The 22315-nt window shown below is 47.6% G+C and overlaps 1 protein-coding gene across 2 annotated transcripts; it reads right to left on the reverse strand.

Moving 5' to 3' along the window:
- Window positions 1-13375: 13375 nt before the first annotated feature.
- Window positions 13376-21792, reverse strand: CENPA (centromere protein A). Of its 2 annotated transcripts, XM_042933468.1 has the most exons (4): window positions 21494-21788; window positions 16317-16426; window positions 15724-15801; window positions 13376-15406 (listed from the first exon to the last, which is right to left on the reverse strand). In XM_042933468.1, exons 1-4 carry the CDS (start codon window positions 21585-21587, stop codon window positions 15272-15274), a joined length of 417 nt encoding a protein of 138 aa, XP_042789402.1. In that variant the 5' UTR covers window positions 21588-21788; the 3' UTR covers window positions 13376-15271. The 2 variants fall into 2 exon arrangements, with proteins under 2 accessions (XP_042789402.1, XP_042789403.1); XM_042933469.1 differs by lacking the exon at window positions 15724-15801 and having other exon boundaries at window positions 21494-21792.
- Window positions 21793-22315: the final 523 nt, after the last annotated feature.

A 22315-nucleotide genomic window follows, 5' to 3' on the forward strand; every position in this document is an offset into this window, starting at 1 on the left:
CCCTTCTCTCAAGGTCAGATTAAGGGTGGCTGGCACAGCACCCGCAGTGGGAGACCCCCTAGTAGAAGGCCGTCGTGACGGTGTGTGGTGAGCAGTCGCAGTACGGGGAGAGGGTGGAGGTCCCTCGAAGGCTCAGGGGTAGGTGGGGAGACAATGGATGCAAGCACTGTCTTGGGGCCAGGGGAAAGTTGGCAGGGAGAGGAAATGGCCCTGGTGGTGTAGACAGCAGCTGAGGGGAGGGCCAGCAGGGTCGGGGAAGGTTCTTTCCAGCTTCAGGATGTGGCCCTGGCCAAGTCCACAGACCAGGAGAAATGTCCCGTGAAGAGCAAGAAACGAAAAGCAGAGGGGAGATGGAGGGGTAGGATTGGAGAAGGTGAGTCCTGCGGGGAGGGGAGAGAGGGCCGGGTTGACAACATGGGAGGGATTTGGGAGCACCCTGGGAAGGAGAAAATAGCAAACATGGCCATGCCTGGAGGATACCTCCCAGTGTGGGACTGGCTGGGGTCCCAGGGTCCTGCAGCCAGGATGGCTCTGGCCCTCCACCCCCATCAGGCACTGCAGATGGCTGCTTCCACTGTATCCAGCACTGGCTTCTCGGGATTCGGAGAGTGGGTGCTTCCGGCACTGTTACCAGCTGCTAGATTCAAAGGCCTTCCAGGAACCGCGCCCTGCTTGGGATCTGCGTGGAACTCAATACCAACGTGCTGCCCTCACTTTGGAGATGCGCTCAGGCTCCCTGGGCTCCCAGTTACCCACCTGTAAAGTGGGGTCAATCTCACCCGTCTGTCTACTTCCCAGAGTGCCACTGGGGATTATATACAAAGGCATTTTGTAAATCATGAAGAATTATAAAACTTCAGAGACTATGACTGATGTCAAGCACAGCTCATAGGTGAAATGGTTTTTTTCCCTCTGGCTTCTTTCTCAGAGAAGTTTAGCGGAAATTATTTTGAAGTACTTTGATCTCCTTGGCAGAAAAGCACTGAATAAATTCAAGATGTCATGGCAGATTAGTCTCTTTGCTGTGGAGCTGAGGGTGACCAATTTTACTCAATAGCTGGTGACAACCTTTCAGAATTGCTTAAAACCCCTGAGCCCCACCGAGTCCTAGCCCCTGAGACTGCTCTCCTCTGAGCCAGCCTTGCATAGCCATCCTGAAATAGGGCCCGGGGCTACCCTTGAAGGACTTTCAAAGGCCAGCACCCCCGTTTGTGTGGCTGTGCTCCTTGCTTGGTGATGTGGAGAACAAAGGCAAAAGGAAGTGTAGATAAAATTAAATTTTCTTCCAGCCTGCAGCCCACTGACAAACACTTGAGGCCACCAGTGTATGACATTCCTCCAGACTCCCAAGTGTCTTCATGTTGATGCTTCGCTAGAGGCAAAAAAAAAAAAACAAAAAAAAAAAAACCAAAACCCTTAGCTTGACAACAGCCAGGCCTCCAGGATCTCGTAAGTCTTCTTTAACATATGAAAATCCTTTGGGATTTGGAAACTTCCTTCCGTCTCTACCCACCCCTCCCCCCACTTTACAAGTATATCCTTCACAATCCCAATGCAGCTCTTTCTGCCCACGGGTCCCATCCCTGTGCTTTAATAACACCGCTTCCCCCCCCCCCCCCCCCCCAACTGAAAACATCTCAAGAATTCGTTCTTGGTTATTCACTCCCGGACCTCACATCATACCGCTAGGTACCAGGGGGTCTGGTCCTGGTGGTCGTTCCTGGGACTTGGGTCTGCCGACTGTTCCAGCCCCCCTCCTGCCGCGGCCCCTCAGCCTTGCGAAACGCGTCCGTGTGGGACTGCGGTAGGGCAGAATCCCAAGAATAGTAGCAGCTACCCTTTTTTTGGGGGCAGACGCTTCCCCCACATCAATGTGTTCAACCCTCACAGTACCCCAGCGAGAAGGATCTCTCATCCCTGTGGCTTAAGAGGGAATGAGCTACTTGCCTGGGTCACGGAGCTGCAGCCAGAGTCGGGGTCCAAACCTGGGGCTGTTCCGTGCCAGGCTTCGGTTCCCTTCTCCTGGTTATTTACTACCTCGGATGGAAGACGGAGATCCTGACGCTCACCTCTCAGACCTGTCAGGAGGAATGGGTGCATATCCGCTCACGTGAAAGCCCTCGGAACATAGAAAGTTCTTTATCGATGTGGTCTGCCTCTCCTTTTTATAATCACGTTCTAATTTCAATGTCTGCACAGGTGTCGCCAGTGGGATGGTCTAATGAGGCTTATTTTCCTTCAGATTTCCCCCCTGGACCTGTGGCCTGCTGTTCTTGCCACCTGAGAAGGTGGACCTGAGCCAAGGGGTGGCAGGCTTCTCTTCCTACCATGAGCTAGCTCTACAGTTCTTCCTACTCAAGGGTCTCTGCCTGGGGGTTCCGGTGGAAAAGGCCCCAGACGAGTCTGGGACTCCCTCCCAAGCACGCAGGGACCCATTCCTTTCACTCAGGACACACTCTTCTGTGCACCCCCACTTGGCTGCCCTGAACAGCCCACGCCACATGTCTGCCATGGTGACGTTTCACCTTCTCATCCCACAGCCTCCATACTCGTTCTCTGTAGTGAGCCCCCGGTCCCTTCCTGTTGTCATACCTGGATTGTCTTCTTGTGGATGCCCCTAGAACAGTGAGATCCGGGTGGTAGATGAGGGCTGTTTTCGTTTGCCAGGGCTGACTGACTTACAACGTACCACAGACTCGGTGGCGCCGGCCTGGCTGGCTCAGTCGGTGGAGCGTGTGACTCCTGATCTTGGGGTTGTGAGTTCAAGCCCCATGTTGGGTGTAGAGATTGATGAAGTTTTGGGGTGACGGTGGGGGTCCAGAGCCAACGGCCAAGAAAGAATTCTTGAAGACCTCTTTGGTGCAAAAAAAGGTGATTTTGTTCAAGCACGGGGACAAGGCTGGTGGGCAGAAAATGGTGCCCAGGGGGTTGTGAAGAGTGATTGGTTATAGACTATGGAATTGGGAGGTAAAGACGAAAGGGAGGCCTCCAGAGGGACTTTGATATGCTAAAGAGGATTCTTTAAGATACTTGAGGCCTTGCTACTTCAAGCTAAGGTTGTTTTTCCTCTTAGTAAGGCATTAACATTATGAAGGCAGGAGGTTCCTGGAGAAATGTTATATACTCTGTATTTGCCTCAAGTATTTGTCAATGGGCTGCAGGTTATTAGGAAATTTAACTTTACCGTGCCATTTCCTTCTTGCCTATGGAGGGGTGATGTTGGGGCCCCAGGAAACTGAGCCTATACATTTCTGGAGATGAGGCTATTGATAAGATTGCCTTTTTCTTGTAATTTACTAAGATATTTGTAAACTGATGGAGACTCCTGTCCTGCATGACTGTGATTTCTATCAGTTACTCATTTGTTTCCTTTCCTTTCCTTTGTTTTTGGGCAGCCAGGAGTGCCTGAGGAATATCACCCATATCCCACCTGGGTGGGGGGTGGTGGTGGTGGGGTTTTAGCCTGTACTTTGCCCTCAGCTTGCCTTATGGTCCCTCATCAGAGATGGCTTAAAATTTTTTTACTTAAAACCACAACAAAAAGTACCACAGATTGGGGGTACAACAGAAACATATTCTCTCACAGTTTGGAGGTGGAAAGTCCAAGATCAAGGTGCCAACATGGCTGTTTCTTCTGTGGCCTCTCTCTTTGGCTTGCGGATGGCCGCCTTCTCCCTGTACCTCCGCCTGATCTTTCCTCTATACCCATCTGTGTCCGTTTGTCCTCTTCTTATAAGGAGACCAATCACATTGCCTTGGGGCCCATCCTAATGACCTCATTTTATCTTAATGACCTCTAAAGACCCTGTCTCCCAGGTACCGGGGTTAGGACTTAAAAAAATGAATTGGGGGGATGACACATAATTCAGTCCATAGCAAGGGCCAAAGGGATATTTTAGAGGGATCTCCAAAGTCAGAATCTTGCACAAGTGAGGACAGTGCAGGAGGGAGGGGACTGGGAAGGTCCCCTGACTCCTGCCTTGTTCTGCAGTACCTGGTGGTTGCTACGGCTTCAGCTCTTTCTCTCCTTACAGAGGGGCAGGGGCTGGAGTGCTCCCTGGGGCCCCAGGAGGGTTGGACTCTGTTTTTGGTGGGAATCGGTTCGGGGAACACAAGATCCCCTAGGATCTTGGCAGGGTGATTGGGGGCTGACTCATGTCATAGTCTAATGCTGTCTTTCTTTTCTCTGTCACTTCTCTCCCCTCCCTGTCTCCCTGGTGGGTCATCCCCATTGCTGCAGCAGGACTGAGAATCCCTCCCTTGTCCCACCTCATGCCTGCAAAGTCCCCTTGACCTCAGGCAGGAGAAACTCTTTGCCCAAGAATTCACTTACCCTCCCTGGGCTTCTGTTTCCTTGGCTGTGGAATGGGGAGGCTGGGAGAGGCCCCAGGAGGAGAGCCCAGTGAGGCCCCAGGCCTATGTGACCCCTGGAAATCTCTTGTGGGTTCTTGCAGGACTGGCTTCTCCTGGTTGGTCTAGGTTCTGGGAGAGAGAATGAGACGCACTGGTTACCGCCAACGGCCCCTGGGGCTGGGTGTGCCGACCCATCCATCTAGCTGCTCCTTCTTCCCCAGTAAGCCTTCTGGGGTTGGTGACCTTGGGTTTGGTGTGTCATAATCCTGGTCCAGCAGTTAGCATGGGGGTCACCCACGTGCGGCCTGCTCATCAGCACACCAAATTACCAGGCCATCTCTTCACTGTCGTACGTATTACTAATATGCCTGGGACACCTCTGTGTAAGTTTTACTTGGATTGTGCTTCTTTTTTCTTTTTAATTTGAGAGAGAGGGAGAGAGAGAGCCCAGGAGCGGGGGAGAGGGGCAGAGAGAGAGGGGAGAGAGAGAGAGAATCTTAAACGGGCTCCACACTCAGCAAGCAAGTGCATACACACACACACAGGGTGTGCCCCGTGTGCATATACCTGTACACTGAGGAAACTGAGGAAGCTTGAAAGATTGAAGAGGCTTGGAGAGACACTTGTTACATGCAGGGATGGTTTCATCTTACAGTGGACTGAATTACAGTTCTCTCTCCACAGCCTTGGCTGGCATCTCAGTATATGGCCCTTTGCCTTCTGCTCTGATGAGCCCTGCCTCCACGCAAGCTGACGGTAAGACTAGAGAGGGTGTCCACGTGGACCTCTGGGTCTGGAGTGGTGCGGGGTCTGTCTAGAACTTAGTGAATGTACAGTGAGAGCCATCTTGTGAGTTCTCTTCAGCTCAGCTGGGGACTCTGAAAGTTTCTTGTTTCTCTGCTGGATTGAACTGCATTTGGTTCTTTCTGGATGCCTCTAGAGGCTGGGCATTTGGAACCGGTTGTACATTCTCATCAGTTTAGCCAATAAGAACAACAGCTGTTATCAGCAGGGATTCAAACATATAAACATTGAGGCCCGAGTCTTTTTTTTTTTTCTCCCATTGGAAAGATGTAATAGTACAAAATTTGGAAAGCTATTTTATTGAAAGTTTAAAATGACAAAACTAACATTCTCTGTGCAAAATATTCAATAATACAGACGTGTATAAAGGAAAGTTAATTATCCCCTCTTCCTTTCCTGATCCCAACCCCATATGGACAGCTTGGGGTGGATCTTCCTACCCTTTTCTCTATACCCTTGCAAACATGCACAAACACAAATTTAAAGTTATTAAGGAGGGGCGCCTGGGTGGCTCACCTGGTTGTGTCCAACTCTTGATTTTGGCTCAGGTCATGATCCCAGGGCTGTGGAATTGAGCCCCAAGCTCTTGCTTGGGATTCTCTCTCTTTTTCCCTCTGCCCCTCTACCCCGTTTGTGCACTCTCTCTCTCTCTAAAAAAAATAAATAAATAAAAAATAAACTTATTAAAGAAAATAGCAGCTTTGGGGCACCTGAGTGGCTCAGTCGGTTGGGCGTCTGACTTCGGCTCAGGTCATGTTCTCACGGTTCCTGGCTCGAGCCCCACATCGGGCTCTGTGCTGACAGCTCAGAGCCTGGAGCCTGCTTCGGATTCTGTGTCTCCCTCTCTCTGGCCCTCCCCCACTCATGCTCTGTCTCACTCTCTCAAAAATAAATAAACATTAAAAAAAAAAAAAGAAAACAGCTTTATTGAGATATAATTCACATGCTGTGCAATTCACCCTTTTAAAGTGCAGAATTCTATGGTTTTTAGTACATTCACAGAGTTGTATACCCACACACGATAGTTTTATTACCTCTTAAAATAAATACCATGTTTCACATGTCTATCCATAATACTTAGTAATTTTCCTTTTTTTACTTATTATATCACGAAAGTCCCTCCTGACCAATAGATATAGGTTTTATTTATTACTTTTAATAGCTACATAGGTAATATGTATATGGGTAAATGGGCATACCATATTTCATTGTATGGATATACGATGGTCTATTTAAACATTCAGGTAATTTCCCATTTTTTGTTATAACTAACAGAAGAATAAAGAGTGAGCAGAAATAAATGGAAGTATCTATGGGAGCTTAATATATAGTAAAGGAGGCCTTTTCATCCTATAGAGGAAAATTCAATAGGCACTTTACTTAATAAATCATGCAGGCATATTTTGCTGGCCATCTGGAAGAAGATAAAATTAGACACCTATCTCATACCATGTATATACAAATAAATTCTTCCCAGAAGTCAAAAAATATTTGCAATGTATTTGATTTAGTAAAGATTAGTATCTCTAATATATATAAGTTTCTATAAATTGATAAAGGGAAGTAGGTAAAGAATACGTAGGGTTTATAAGGAGGGAACGTAAATGGCCCATAAACCTGCGTTCAGCTTTTCTGCTGGTTAGGAAAATATGAATAACAGACAATAAAATACCACTTTTTTCATACTTGCATCTATGGCTCAGGTGGCTTCCCCTCCCGGTTGGGAACCTGAGGGTTTACCACTCAGGGCCACAGAGCCACAGTCTACAGGGGACTCTCCACAAGCTGGTTTATGGCCCAGCCAGGCAGCAACGGTGGCTAATTGGACTCTTGGAGGCAGGTCATGAATGAAGGGGTACCTGAGTGAGAGGAGAGTACTAATGTGATGAAGATGATGACAGCTCTCATACTACCCAAAGAACAGTAGCAAAGTAGATCTGTAAGTCCCGGCAAACTCACGGAACTGCGTGGGATGCACCTGGGGGTGGTGTGGAGACGGGTGGTGATGGAGAAACTTCATGGAGGCAGCGAGTGGGGAGAGGAAGAACAGGGGCTGTGGCTTCCCTTTGGATATCCAGTCTACTTTCTCTATTGATTGCTGATGTTCCCAACAGGGGACACTCAACACTATTTCTTTTTTCCACGCTATGATCTGGCACCCTCTGCTTATGGGTCTTCTGTAATGGATAACTTGCTTGACCATAGAAGCAAGTACGTATTGTTGTCCACACCCACCTCTTCAGTGCTCTCTTGGTTACTTTGGGTTCCAGACATCATAATTTTCATAATTTAGAAACAAATTTGCCTAGTTTATTTTTTAATATATATGTTTCATAATGTCCATTTATTTTGAGAGAGAGAGAGAGAGAGAGCGAGCGAGCAAAAGCTGGGGAGCAGACAGAGGGAGAGAGACAATCCTAAGCAGGCGCTACACTGCCAGTGAAGAGCCCAACTCGGGGCACAAACTGTGAGATCATGACCTGAGCTGAAATCCAGAGTCAGAGGCTTAACTGACTGAACCACTTAGATGCCCCTGCCTAGTTTATTTTTATTCTTCTAAAGATTTTATTTTTTAATGTAATCACTACATCCGACATTGCACTCGAACTCACAACCCTGAGATCAAGAGTTGTATGCTCTACCAACTGAGCCAGCCAGGCACCCAAAAATCTGCCTCATTTAGACCTCTTGGACTTTGGAGAAATTTCCAGAGGCTGATAGATGCCCAGACATGTAGTCTCAAAATCTCTAACATCTGTAATATAATATGGGTTCTAGCCACAACTCATTCCTTCACCCACTCCCTCATTCATTTGTTCGCTCAGTAAGTAGTTATTCTAAGCTGAGAACTGGGCTAAGAAGTGGGGACACGGAGACAGGGATGACAGAGATTCTGTTTTCCAGGAGCTCAGAGGCCAGCAGGGTTGCTCACCAGCCAGCTCTGTGAGTGAAGAAAAGCTCTTTCCTCTCTCTGTGGCTGAGTTTCTAATTTTTAAAAAATGTTATTTATTTATTCTGAGAGAGAGAGAGGAGTGCAAGTGTTCATGTGCACGAGTCAGGGAGAGGCAGAGAGAGAGGGAGAGAGAGAATCCCAAGCAGGCCCCATGCTACCAGTGCAGAGTCCAATGTGGGGCTTGATCTCAAGAAACCAGGAGATCGTGACCTGAGCCGAAATCAACAGTTGGATGCCCAACCCACTGAGCCACCCAGGTGCCTCTCAGTTTCTAATTTTCATTTATTTATTTTTGGGAAAGTGCAATGGGGGAGGGGCAGAAAGAGGGGAACAGAGGATCCCAGTGGGCTCCACACTGACAGGCTGATAGCAGTAAGCCCGATGTGGGACTCGAACTCATGAACCGTGAGATCGTGACCTGGATCGAAGTTGGATGCTCAACCAACCGAGCCACCCAGGCGCCCATCAGTTTCTGATTTAGAATAGAGAGGCTGTGCAGGATGGCTTCTAAGCTCCGATTATGAAGATTCTAAAATTCTGCATTTACTGAATGCAGAATGCATTTAAGACTTCCCAGGGCACAGGTGTTACCCAACTCTTTTGGTGAAGAGAGTGGCAAATGTGGTCTCTTTGTTACGTAACTGTGACTGTCTCCATCTTAGGACCATGAAAAAGGGGTGGTGTTCTGCTGGCATCCGGAGCCATTATTCCACCGCTGCAGACAGCTGACAATGGGTGTTTGCCCAGTGGAACCACAGACGCACCCTATCTGCCAGCAGCAGGCAGGTTCCATTGTTAGGTCTCTTCAGGTGCCTGGCGCCTTCTGCTGGATGGAGGCTCAATTTATGTTTATAATATAAACTGGCTCATGGATACTATTTAAAAAACCTTTTTTTAAATTGTGGTATAATACGCATAACATAAAAGGTAACCATTTTTAGGTGTACGTTTGGATTGTTGTGCAATTATCACCATCATCCATCTCCAGAACTCTTTCCATCTTACAAAACTTAAACTCTGTACCCATTAAGTACTAACTCCCCTTTCTTTCCCCCCCACCAACCCCCGAGCCCTAGGCTCTGCCAAGCACCATTTTACTTTTGTTCCTATGATTTTGAGTGTTCTAGTACCTCATATAAGTGGAATCATACAGTATGTCTCATTGTGACTGGCTTATTTCATGTAGCATGGTATCCTCAAGGTTCATCCACATTGTAGTGTCGGAATTTCCTTCCCCTTTAAGGCCGAATGATGTTACATTGTATGTGTATATCACATTTTACTTATCCATTCGTCTGTTGATGGACACAAGTTGCTTCCACGTTGTAGCTACTATGGATAGTACTGCACTGAACATGGGTATACAAATCTTTGAGATCTTGCTTTCAATTCTTTTGGGTATTGCTGGATCATATGGTCAGTCTATTTTAAACTTTTTTTAGGAGCCTCTATACTTACTGCTTTCCATGGCAGTTGTACCATTTTGCATTCCCACCAGAGGTGCACAAGAGTTCCAATTTCTCCACGTCCAACCAACACTTGTTATTTTGTTTTTGTTTTGTTTTACTAGTAGCCATCTTAATGGCTTAATGAGGTGGTATTTCATTGTGGTTTTTGTTGGTAATTCTCTAATGGTTAGTGATATAGAGCATCTTTTCATGGGCTTATTGGCCATTAATAATATCGCTGTTGGAGAAATGTCTATTCAAGTCTTTTGCCCATTTTTGAATCAAGGTATTTTTTTTTGTTTGTGTTTGAGTTTTGGTTCCCTGTATGTTCTATTAGTCCATTAGTCCATTATCAGATATGATTTGCAAATATTTTCTCTTTCTGGGGGTTGCCTTCTAACCCTGTTGATAGTGCCCTTTGATGCACAAAATTCTGAATTTTCATGAAGCCCAATTTGTCTATTTTTCTTTTCTGTTGACTGTGCCTTTGGTGTCATATGCAAGAAATCACAAATCCAATGTCATGAAGATTTTATCCTACATTTTCTTCTAAGAATTTTATAATTGTTGCTCTTACTGTTAGGTCTTTGGTCCATTTTGATTTTTCCAGATGGTGTTAGGTGAGGGTCCACCTTCATTCATTTGCAGGGGAATATCCAGTTTTCCCGGCAACATTTGTTGAAGAGACTGTCTTTTCCCCACTGTTGGAAATCATTTGGCCATATATGGAAGGGTTTATTCCTGGGCTATCTATTGTATCTTATTTTATTGGTTTGTCTGTCTTTATGCCAGTGGTCATTTGAACCACTCTCCTACTGAAGATAACTGAAAAAAAAAAATGGACAAGTGTATTTTTTTCTTAAAAGCATTAAACTGCTAACAAGATAGTGATTGTTAGTCATTACTGATCCAAGATCAAAGAGAGGTTGGAAATCTAGAGATGAGTTTAACAGCAGCTTTGGCCTAACTGTTTCTCATGGGGATGTTTGCCAGTCCTAAAAAAAGTAGCCAAGAAATGAGCCATGCTTTTGACAGCCTTGGGGGGTTAGGGAGGCAAAAGGTGAAGTACAAGCTTACCAAGGTAAGCAGGATAAGCGGACTGGTTGTACCTTGGGAATAAGGTGAATGAGAAGAAATTCAGATGTGAGATAGACCTTGGCTTTGAATCACCTGGGTGCTTCAGAAAATCTCAAGCTCTGAAATGGAATTATGTTGGTTCTAAATGTTTAGTGCTTCTTGGCACCTGGTAGGAAACAAAACAAAACAAAAAACAAATGCTCTCTAGAGAAAGATCTTCTAAGTTTCAAATTATTTCCTCATATAGATGTGTCAGTCATAGTATCAAATGTAATCAAGCACCAAAGAGAAAAAAGCAATGAGTGAGCATCAACAGAAAACACAAACAGAAACAGATCCACAGGGACCCGTTATCAGACACAGTCTGCAAGGCACTGTGCTTACTATGCTAAAAGATATAAAAACCAAGCTCGACATTTTCAGCAGGGAACCGGGAACCATTATGAAAAGTGACATGACAGCCTGGCTGGCTCAGCTGGTAGGGCATGTGATTCTTGACCTCGGGGTTGGAGTTTGAGCCCCATGTTGGGTGTAGAGACTACTTAAAAATAAAATACAATGTGACATCACAATTTTAAAAACAACCAAATAGAAATTCTAGAACAGAAAAATACAGTAACTGAAATTAAGATATCGGTCAGCTTTAAAAGTAGATTAGACATAACTGAAAGGAAATCAATTAATTCCAAGTTAGGGCAGAAGGAACAATGAGGTGTGCAGCACTGATAGACAAAAGGACGAAACGCAGAGGCGGGAAGGAAACTTGGAGGATGTGGTGTTAAAGTCTGGCAGGCAGAAAACCTGTGACCCAGAAAGTGAAGAGAATGGTGAGAGAGGCATTATTTGAAGAGTAACGGTTGAGAATTTTCCAAAATTGATGAAAAGACATCATTCCCTATCCAGGAAGCCCAATGAATGCCAAGCTAGATAAATAAAAGGAAGTCCACACAGAAGACAGGTCATAATGACATTGCAGAATACCAAAAGCACAGAAATCTTTTAAGGAGAGATAAGTCAGAAAAATAACACCGGCTTCAAAGGGGCAACTGTCGGACTGACGGCTGACTTCTCAACAGCAGAAACAGAACCCAGAAAACAGCGGAATCGGCCTTCTCATGCGAAGAGAGAAAATAGGTGTTGACCTACAATTCTCTACAGTCAGAACCTCAACATGAACTCAAGGGAATGGGGAGATGAGGAGAGAGGAAAACTAACACAATCCTAAAAGCCAGAAGGCAGATGGACAACAGAAATTGCCCCCACAAGCCCACGAGAGCGGGATCCCCAAGCCAGCAGTGGGGAAAGTCAGGACCATCAAAACCCACACAGCAGAATCTTCTTAAGGCTCGACAACCGGGGGCACCGGGTCCCTCTGCGTCGGGGTGTGCACGGGGTGGGCTAGCAGAGAGGACTGGTTGCGCTGTTCAGGAGGCAGCTCCCTTGGTGTTCCTCTCCTAGCACTGTCACTGGGTGACTCTCTCCCCCCATCCCAACACCAGCCTGGAGACTCATTCTCAAGAGAAGAAAGAAATGAGGGTCTCTGGACCCCAGGGGAATGGGAGGCAAGGCCAGGGAGAATAAGGAAGTGTATGCAGAGCGGATTTTAAATATGGATTTCCTCACCTCTTGCAGCCAGCAGCTAGACCCAGCTAGGCCTGCCTCCTCCCCGCAGGCTGGAGGACGCTCCCGGGGGCCGCTGGTGAGCCTGAGAGAACAGGGCTGCTCAAAAAGGGCCCGGCCGACTGCCCCCCTGCCGCACGGCTGCCGGGCCAGTCTGTCTGCACACTCAGACTCCCCTGTAGCTTCCTCGTGTGCCATTCTTCATTGCAAGGGTTGTTAAACATTAAAGGAAAACCTCGCGCGAGAGACGAGAACAAAGAGGAGGGAAAAAAAAAATCAACTTTGAAAGAATCAGAGACCATGTGGAAAACAAAAACCAGTAACAAAAATATTGCATCTTGAACGTGGGCATCACACCCACAAAACCAGACTGGGACGTTGTGCAGATGAGGTCTCTGTAGGCTCCAAGCTCCCTTCTTGCCCTTTTGAGTTCTCTGAACCACAGAGGGGTTAGGAGGCGGCCAGTTGTATTCCCAGGCTCTCCTGCAGCTGCTTCTGGTTGCCAGTGGAAGATGCTGGTGGGGGCTGGAAGGTGGGAGGAAAAAGGGTAGGATTTTCTTCTGCGGTTTGGCAGGGCCTGTGGCAGAAGCAGCAGAGGAGAAGGGCATCCTTGGGGTCAGTGGTGGCTCCAGCAGCACCGGATTGAGCAGGGGCTCCCCGAGTTCCTGGTCAGTAAGCAGCAGGTGCGGCTTACACGGCGCTGGTGGGGGTGCTTCCGGCAGAGCACCTGCGGTGGGGGCTGTGGATGCCAGCAGCTTCCTGATCTTTGGGTAGTATCCTCTCTTCCCGGCTGCTCTTCCAGCCCTCCTGGTATTATTTAACCAGTCCTTTCCACTAAGTTCTTCTTTGTTGGAAATATCCAGGTTGGTTTCTGGGTTTTTTTGTTTTGTTTTGTTTTTTGAGTGAACACCGATTGGGATGCTACAATAAAGAAATATTTACAAAACTAAGAGTACTTAGACATTAAAAATGTGAAAGCAGAAATAAAATCGAACGGAAAGGTTAAAGATGGTGATGGAATCACCCAGAAAAACAAACGCAGAACTCCAACAATGTTAAGTACTGTTTATAGTAAACTGTAACATTATTATATAACATTATCATGATTTAAATTACTTATTCTGGTGTTACCCAGTAAATACTACTTGGTGGGTCCTGCCTGGCGTGTGACCAGTGTTGCATGTGTGTCCTGGGTAGTACATTTTATTTATTTATTAAAATAAATTTTTTTTTTTTTGGAAAGACGGTTCCATGCCTGACCTGGGCTTGAACTCACAAACCCCAAAGTCAAGAGTTGCATGCGTTGCTGACTGAGCCAGCCAGGCAACCCTGCTTAGTACAATTTAAGAGAGGAGACAGTCTTCTAATTAATAATACTCTGACAAGCATTTTAAATATATTCATTGACAGATAAGCGTTATTCAGATGTCTGCATAAATAGGAATTGATGTTGAACAGGAAGAAGTTTTTCCAAAGGGCTAAAGTTTATTCAATGATAGAACTTGGTCCTTCCCTTCAGCTAGTCTTGGAATTTGGTTGCCAGGCATATCCATGTCAGAAGTCCACCCTCGCTAATCATTTCCGTCACACGCAAAATCTTAAAAGCCTACTGGTGGCGCTTTCCATTTCTCTGCAAACTTCTTACACTGCTTTCAGTTATGACAACGGAAGGGCAACGTTTTTATCTGCTCATACATACTCTACTCCACGGGAGACAAAAACACACCCCTCAATTCTCTTGTTTAAAGAGTGGCTACTTGCAAAACAGCGTACAAATGAAGAACTGAACATTCACACATACGACACGTAGTATCTCTATACGCTGTAACTGAAACTTTGCTTTACATTTTTGCCATTAAAGAATTAGTCTAATTTTTATTCTCTCTCCGCAAAGTAGTTATAAAAAACACTTGTAAAAACTTTGAAAAGGCGCTTTACAATCCTGGAACGACAAATTCTAAAGTATAAAAATGAAGACACGTCTTCTATGATTCACAAAGAAGGATAAAATAAAACCTGCAAGCTAGAATTTCTGAATGCCTTCGATAGGAATTTGCTAAAAGGAACCAGAACGTCAGAACTTAAAGATTTCCTATTTTAACCTGAATTGGGTTTTTAAAAAGCTACACACTTGTGGACAGGTGAAGCTCACACGAGAGCTGGCCGCCGCCGCTAATGATGACAGTAACCGAGGGACAGGGACGTAAGCGCTAGGCGTGCCCGGCTCTTCCTGCAACCGATGGAAGCGGTTGGCTTTTATTTTTTTCCCTTATGTTTTAAAGAAAAGTAAATATACATCGGGCAAAAAATTTAAACGGTGCAGGAAGATCTAAAACCATAAGGAAATATCCTTTTTTTCCCATAACCCAGAAAATCTGAGGTCTTCAAAATCATTCAGCAGTCATGTGAATAATCTGCAAACCGAAGTGAACCTTGGAGTCTCATTAGCTAAAAAGAACTCTGAGTCCTTTGGAATGATGTTGATTTTCTCACAGATCACCTCTGTTACAGAGGAAAGCCACGTAGCCTTCTCCTTCTTAAAACAACCAGTTACAAAAGCAACAAGTCCAGGCATCTCCTCGCACTTCGTGGATCGGTTCTTGGCTCCGGACAGAGTCCCTGGTATCATCCCTGAAATTCAGGCATCACATTTGACACCAAACAAGACATTTTCAAAAGTTAAGAAAACCTCTTCTTAATCAAAACGAGTCATCTGGTCCTTGTGAGATAGAGGCTGAACTCTGACAGATTCATGTCGCCTGGTGATTACTAAATAGATAAAGATCTTTATTCAACGTTGTACAAAAGCGCATGGGCCATAGAATCCCAAGCGCTCAAGCTAAAACCAAGTCGAACCTTTCCTAGAGAACAAAGCGAAGGTGAGACAGCAAGGGACCAAGGATGGAAACTCCTTCAGAGCAACTCCCATCCCGGCGACGAGACGCTGGGTGCTTCCTCCCCAGAGAGCGCTCTCTCCGGCAAGCAGGAAAGGCTTACAGAGACAGGTGGCGGGAGCTCAGCCAAGCCCTTCCTGAATGCCTCGGATCCTCCTGGCCAGCTGCACATCCTTCGGGAAGAGAGTAACGCGGCCGGCATGTAAGGAGAGAAGATAGGCGTCCTCAAAGAGATGAACCAGAAATGCTTCTGCAGCCTGGGGGCAGAAAGACAAGTCCAAAGACTGCCACATGGGAGGGAGGGGGCATGTGCTGTTGTTCTCTTGGAGCCCTGCTGCACCTTGTCTCCGAGGGCTCGCGGGACTGTGTGAAAGACCGTCACAGAACGAGGGGGAACCCTGCCTGGGAATCCTGCTACCAGCAAATGAGGATCCGGCCTCCAAACCCAGGCGTTCCGTGATGCTCTCTCTCAGGAGGCAACAGTCAGCGCGTGACATTCCTCGGGCAGCCCCGTGGATTTCCAGAGTGCCTTTCTCCCATCGTCACCCAGCTGTACCTCGGCCCCCCTTCTTACCTCTTGTAGGGCCAACAGGGCCTGGGCTTGCCAGTAGAAGTCCACACCACGAGTGAATTTAACACATATCTCTCTTGCCTGTGAAGGAGTGGGGATGGTTGGGGGGGGGGCAAGGGAGAAGGGGAGTGTGGGGAGGAGTGAAGAGTTAAAGAAGAGAGATTCAAGCGAAGACGGACTCTCTCCATGAGTTTCCATGAATCTTCACTTCTATTACACCTTCCTGCCCCTTAATCTTAGAACCTAAGCAGTAGCCGGTGTCAACTCCTGGGAGCTTAGGAACGGGTATGTCTCCTATCGGTGGTGGGGAGAGGGGGAGGCAATCTCCCCGGGCAGGAAGAGGGATCAAAGCGGGGATGGATGAGAGGGCTCCTATTTATATAATCCAAGAACACGGTTTCAGAGGTGGTAGGGTTAGAAATTGATTCCATGAAGAACCATAAGGAGCCCTTGGCGGATTCATACTTTCAAAAGGTGAAGAGTCCTCTGCCAGGTTGGAGGGGAGGACCCCTAGCCATTCAGACAAGAGATGATGAGGTCCCCAATACCTGGGGGATTTAAAGAAAGAAGGCAGCACGGGGGTTGGTGGAGCTCACCAGGCGGCCAAAGGGGCTCTTCCTTAACAACAGGTCTGTGCTTTTCTGAAGCTTTCGGATCTCCTTCAGAACCCGACTTCTCCGGGGACCACGCTGACGGGAGGAAGCGCCTGAGCAAAAAAGTTCGGTCATAGAGTGTAGTGGTCAGTAGGTGGGGCCTCGCAGCCTGCCTGAGATAGGCAAACTGTCAGATCACTAGTCTGTAATACGCTCCACAGAAGCAGGCGTTCCGGTCCATTATTTCCTGCCATTATCTTCAGCAACTAGAAATAGCAGTCAGATGCCAAACAAATAATTTGTTCAATGAACGCGTGATCCTTTGAGGGTATTCTCTGAAACGCCAACTCTTTTCGTGAAGCCTCTCCTGATTCCCAGTCCCTTCCAAAATGATAGGTTACCTCCCTCCTCTGAGCCCCCTGGTACTTTGGGCATCTCCTCTACCTTTGCCATCTAGGTTGGAAACTCAGTGATTTTGTGTTCAGGTCTATTTTTAGAGCTGGAAGGAACTGGAGAGGTTATCTAGCACAACTCTCTGTCTCGGTTATCCTGAGGCGGAGAGGTGAAGACAATTAGCTAGAGCTTATGTGTGGCCAAGAAGGGACCTCAGATTTGGCATAACTCAGTGCCAGGGCTGGGTCACTGGGCTAATGGAGCCAGAGCCTTTGGCCTGGTTCCAGCCACAACAAAAAAGAAAAAAGATCTTAAAATATTCCCCAAAGTAGAGGTCAAAAAGCCAAACTCTCTGATCTGAAATTAAAAACCCAAGAAAAAAAAAATCTTCTAACTCAAGGAAACTTAATTGAAATTAGACTATTTATTTATTTATTTTAATGTTTATTTATTTTCGACAGAGAGAGAGACAGAGAGACAGAGCGTGAGCAGGGGAGGGGCAGAGAGAGAGGGAGACACAGATTCCGAAGCAGGCTCCAGGCTTCGAGCTCCTAGCTGTCAGCACAGAGCCCGACGCGGGGCTCGAACTCAGGAACCATGAGGTCATGACCTGAGCCGAAGTCAGATGCTCAACGGACTGAGCCACCCAGGCGCCCCTGAAATTAGACTATTTAGAAATGAATCAAAAGTCTACATCTCAAAACTTATGAGATGCAGCTAAATAGTACTAGAAGAAAATGTACAGTCTCCAGATTGATTCTCTATTAGAAAACAAGGATGTTAAAAGACAGCTAAGTGTTCAACTCAAGTGTTAACAACAGAATTATTAAAATAAACCAAAAGAAGACAACCAAATATTCAAGATAATAAAATAAATTAATGAAAAAGAAAATAAAACAAAAAACAATACTGTTGCTAGGTCAATAAAAACAAGGACCAACAAAAATGAATGAACCTCTCATAAGCTGAACAAAGAATAAAAAAAGAAAGAAAAAAACATGAAAATGAACATTTTGAAGGATAAAATTGTTTCAGAAATGTTATTCAAGGGGCATCTGGGTGGCTCAAGTGGGTTGAGTGTCCGACTTCGGCTCAGGTCATGATCTCGCAGCTCGTTCGAGCCCCACGTCTGGCTCTGTGCTGACAGGGCGGAGCCTGGAGCCTGCTTCCCATTCTGTGTCTCCTTCTCTCTCTGCCCCTCCCCACCTCGTGCTCAGTCTCTGTCTCTCAAAAAATAAGTAAACATTAAAAAAAAAAAAAAAAAAAAAAGAAATGTTATTCAGGGTCCAGTCAAGGAGAGAGAAGCAAACCAAGTAGTTCTGCGGAAGGGATTTCATAGTGAACTAATTACAAAGTGTTAGAAGAGCTGCATGAGCAGATGGGGCCAGTGAGACAATCCAGAGACGCCTGGGCCACACAGCTGGCCCTGGAGACTGTATCTCTGGTGGTGGGGAATGTGGGTCAGAGAAACAGGGGCAGTGTCCAGGGGACTGGGGACATTTAGGAGAAAGAGGGAGGCCTCAACTTCAGGAGTCAAGCTGCTGGCATCTGCCTCTCCCGACCACTGGTCCACAATCCACGGTCATCTGGAGGCAGCCTTTAACAGACCGGCGCAGCAGTCGCAGAGAATGGAAAGATTAGCACAACTAGGTATCACCCGTGCAAGAAGGACAACACCGCGGAAGGAACCGAGCTCAGCAAATAACCAATGCTGGAGGAGTCTGAGTGAATAGAGAAAAAAGACTTTGAGAGCCATATATGTAATAACCTCAGAGGGGTTAGAGAAGGCATGTAATCTATGTCCCAGAACAAGCGGTTATGAAAATGATCATGGGAAAGATCCCATGATCTTTAAGCGGTTAAAGATCACGGGAAAGAACTGGGATTAAATATTCAGTAGTTGCGGGGCACCTGGTTGGCTCCGTCTGTAGAGCATCTCGATCTCATGGTTGTGAATTTGAGCCCCTTATTGGGTGTGGAGCCTACTTTTTTTTTTTTTTTTTTAAACATTTATTTATTGTTGAGAGACAGAGAGAGACAGAGCATGAGCAGGGGAGGGGCAGAGGGAGAGGGAGACACAGAATCCGAAGCAGGCTCCAGGCTCTGAGCTGTCAGCACAGAGCCCAACGGGGGTTCAAACCCATGAACCGCGAGATCATGACCCCAGCCGAAGTCAGATGCTTAACTGACTGAGCCACCCAGGTGCCTTCGTGGAGCCTACTTTCAAAAAAAAAAAAAATTCAACAGTTGGGTCTGGCAATGCCAACATAAGGAGTTGGGATTTGATCCTAAATAACAGGGAGCTGAGGGAGTCGGAGAGGTGATCTCCTTACATTTTAAAGAGGAGTCCACCTGCAGTGTAAGGAAAGAACTGAAAAGAGACAAGAGTGGAAGTGGAGCGCGGTCAGGTTAGGGTGCTGGTGGCTGGGACTAGCTGGTGGGAGCAGAGATGACAAGTGGTGCGATCAAGGATGTGATCTGGAGGTAGAATTGCTGCAGCTTACTTGTATACGGGGACAAGAGAAAAGAACGTCTCCCAGGGTTCTGGCTTGAACAGCTGCGGGTGGGGAACGTGCCTGTGCCACTTGCCGAAATGGGGAAAACCAGGGCTGCAGAGGTTGGAAGGGAGTAATCAAAAGTTCAGCTTCAGACAGGTTGCACCAGACGTAACCACGAGCTCTCAGGCAGAAAGGCAGCTGGACACAGGGATGTGGAGTCAGAGGAGAGATCTGGGCTGGACACGTAAATGTGAGCGCCGTCTGTAGGGGTGGTATGCAGAGCCACAGGACGGGATGAGACCACATGGGGGGCTGGGGCGCGGGGGGGGGGGGGTGTGGGGTGGGGAGAAAGGAAACGGACAGCAAGGAAGTCCAACATCAAGTTGTTAAAGAGGTGACACAGACAGTAAAATACACCAAGCAGGAACTGCAGGGTGTGTGGGTCACGGACGCCAAGGGGATAGAGTGTTTCCAGGAGAAAATGGCCCGCTGTGTCCAATGCTTCTCGGAGCAAGAAAAGGACACAGGCATGTCTATTGGATTTAGCAACACTAAAGTAGCTGGTGACCCTGACAAGAGGACTTCAAGTGCACTAGAAGGAAGGGAAGTAGTTGTGGGGGGTCAGACTGGAATGGGTTCAAGGGTGCCTGGGAAGAGGGGAGACACACGTGTGTGTACTCTTACCTCTGGCTATTTCTAAAAAAGGTAGCTATGAAAGGCAGTAGAGAAAAATGGGGAGTATGCGAGAGGCAGGGAAGGTAGGGGCAGGAAACACCCCTGCCCTTTTTCTTTAGACAGAGCATTTGTGGAATGCCAATGTGGGGAGTAAGAATGTAATTCTAAATGCAGGTGGAGAGGATAAGAGAAAGCCCAGGGACGGAGAGAGAAAAATATGACCAAAAGCCCAGGTAGGAGGAGTGGTTTTTGCTAGGAAGGGGATACGTGGGTTCTCTGCTGTGAGAAGACAAGGGAATGCAGTCTGGAGGCTTCTTATTTCCTCAGTGAGGCAAGCATGAGACCAGGTCATCATCAGCTGAGCGTGAGTGGGGCGGGGGGCGGCTAGAGTTGTAGGAATTTGAAGAAGAAAAACAAAGGCGTGGAATAGTCACTGGGGAGAATGGAAGAGCCGGACTGCCAGACAAGTGCAGGGGGACTGCCAGGAAGCGTGGAGATAAACCAGGCATAGCAGGATGCTTCCATATCACAAAGCAACAGCAAACACACTTAACAGCACCCCGTTAAAATCAGGAACGGGACAAGGATGGCCAAAACGCTGCTCGTATTTCAATACTAATCTCAGGGCCTCCTTAGTACAATACACTACGAAATAAAACGTGTAAAAATGAAAAAGGACACTCAGAGGTCCTTACCTGCAGGTAACATAATAGCCTACTTAAACATTTCAGTTGAAGTAACTGAACGCTAGTTAGAACTAACGAGAGAAGTCAGCAAGTTGCCTGGATGCAAAGGTTATTAACGTTCAGGAAAGAAAATAACCCAGAATATATTTTTTTCACCCTGCTCTTAACTATGTGGCAGAAGACAAGTAAAGCAGTTGTTGCCACAAAGGCACAGCTCTCGCCCCGTGGGTCTGCCACCCACCAGACCTCAGTACAGAAACAGGACCACAGACCAGCCTTCCTTCCCAGCCCATGATCTCAGGAAGAGAACAAGGCGAGAGCACTCTACTTAAGGCCCAACACAGCCCTCAATGAAGAAAAAACAAAAATACATACAATACCTGGAAGGGCACCTTCTAAAAGTACAATAGTTCTTTGAAATGGTCACAAAAAGCGGACAAGAACTTTGCAATTTAAAAAAGCACAAACACTTATTTTTTAAAACTCCTGTCTGCTGGAGCAAGCCGTGTGTGACCTTGTTCAAGTTACCCGGCCTGCCCGCGCGTCAGTTTTCTCGTCTGTAAAATGGGCACACTATAAAGTTGAGGTAATTCACGTAAAGAGTTGAACACAAGGTCTAGTTGGTGGTAAGTACTCCATAAATGCTAGTAGTAAGAATTAATATTAGGAGCCAGGCCGCCTGGGCTAGCCCTTTCTCCCCCCCGGAACTGCTTTCCCCGGTTCCTCGCTGGGCCTGCACTGGGCCGGTCCGAGCAGATGCTCGCCGGCCGCACGGCTGTGCCCGCCCGCAGAGGAGCGCCAGCCGGAGACTCGAACCCCGGACTCCGCCCGCGAGCTCGGTGTTCTGCTCCGTGAAATGGGCACGCGGATGCGGCCGTGCCCACCCCTCACCCCGGCTGCTCGAGGGCTAGGGGCCGCGGCCGGTTACCTAAGGAGGGGCCCCGCCGGGGGGGGCTGGGGGTCGGGCTCGCGGTGCGCCTCTTCGGGACTTCGGGTTTGCGGCTCCGGCGGCGCGGGCCCATGGCGGGCGCGGAGGGTGGCTGCCCCGCGGCTCCTTCTCGGCCTTCGGGGTCCGGGGACAGAGGCTGGCGTCCGGGAGAAGCCCGGGAGCGTCCTGGCCGCGTGCCCCAACGGGGTGCGTGCTCGGCCGCTCCCGGCGCCTCCGCGGTTACAAGTTCCCGCACCACTGATTCACTGGCGGCGTTTTTTAAAACCCGAATTCAGCAACTCTCAGTGGCTGCCTCTGGAACGCCCCTGGCGCAGAGCGACTGCGGAGAGGACCAATCAGGGCACAGGACGGAAGGCTAGCGGCGCGCGGTGATAAGAGGAGAGCGCGGGGCTGTGGCGGTTCGACGGTAGGAATCAGCCAATGGGAACTTGGAGAAATGAAGGGAGGCGGGAACTTCTCCCGCTGTCTGCTTGCTTGTGGCGCTCATTTTTGAGTGCCCAATGGTCCAAAAAGGAAAGCTCTATTCTGAAAATGGAGACGGTGAGTTAGTAGAACACGTTTCTCTAGAAAAATCACTTTGCTCAGACATTTTATGTTTTGCCCTGTCACCCCTGAGGTGGCTTTTAAACAAGAGGAGGCAGATTCATACGAGAATGTGACAACCACATGTCGCCCCTGTGACCCTCCCAGGAACACCCCACGAAAATGGTTCAGAAGCCAGTTTAACTGCATGGACGTTATTGATGACTGGGGTCGCGGGGCAGCCAGGATCCGGGCTCTGGATCACACTCTGCAGCGCTG

Source organism: Panthera leo, chromosome A3 (assembly GCF_018350215.1).
Source record: "Panthera leo isolate Ple1 chromosome A3, P.leo_Ple1_pat1.1, whole genome shotgun sequence".
Taxonomy (NCBI): Eukaryota; Metazoa; Chordata; class Mammalia; order Carnivora; family Felidae; genus Panthera; species Panthera leo.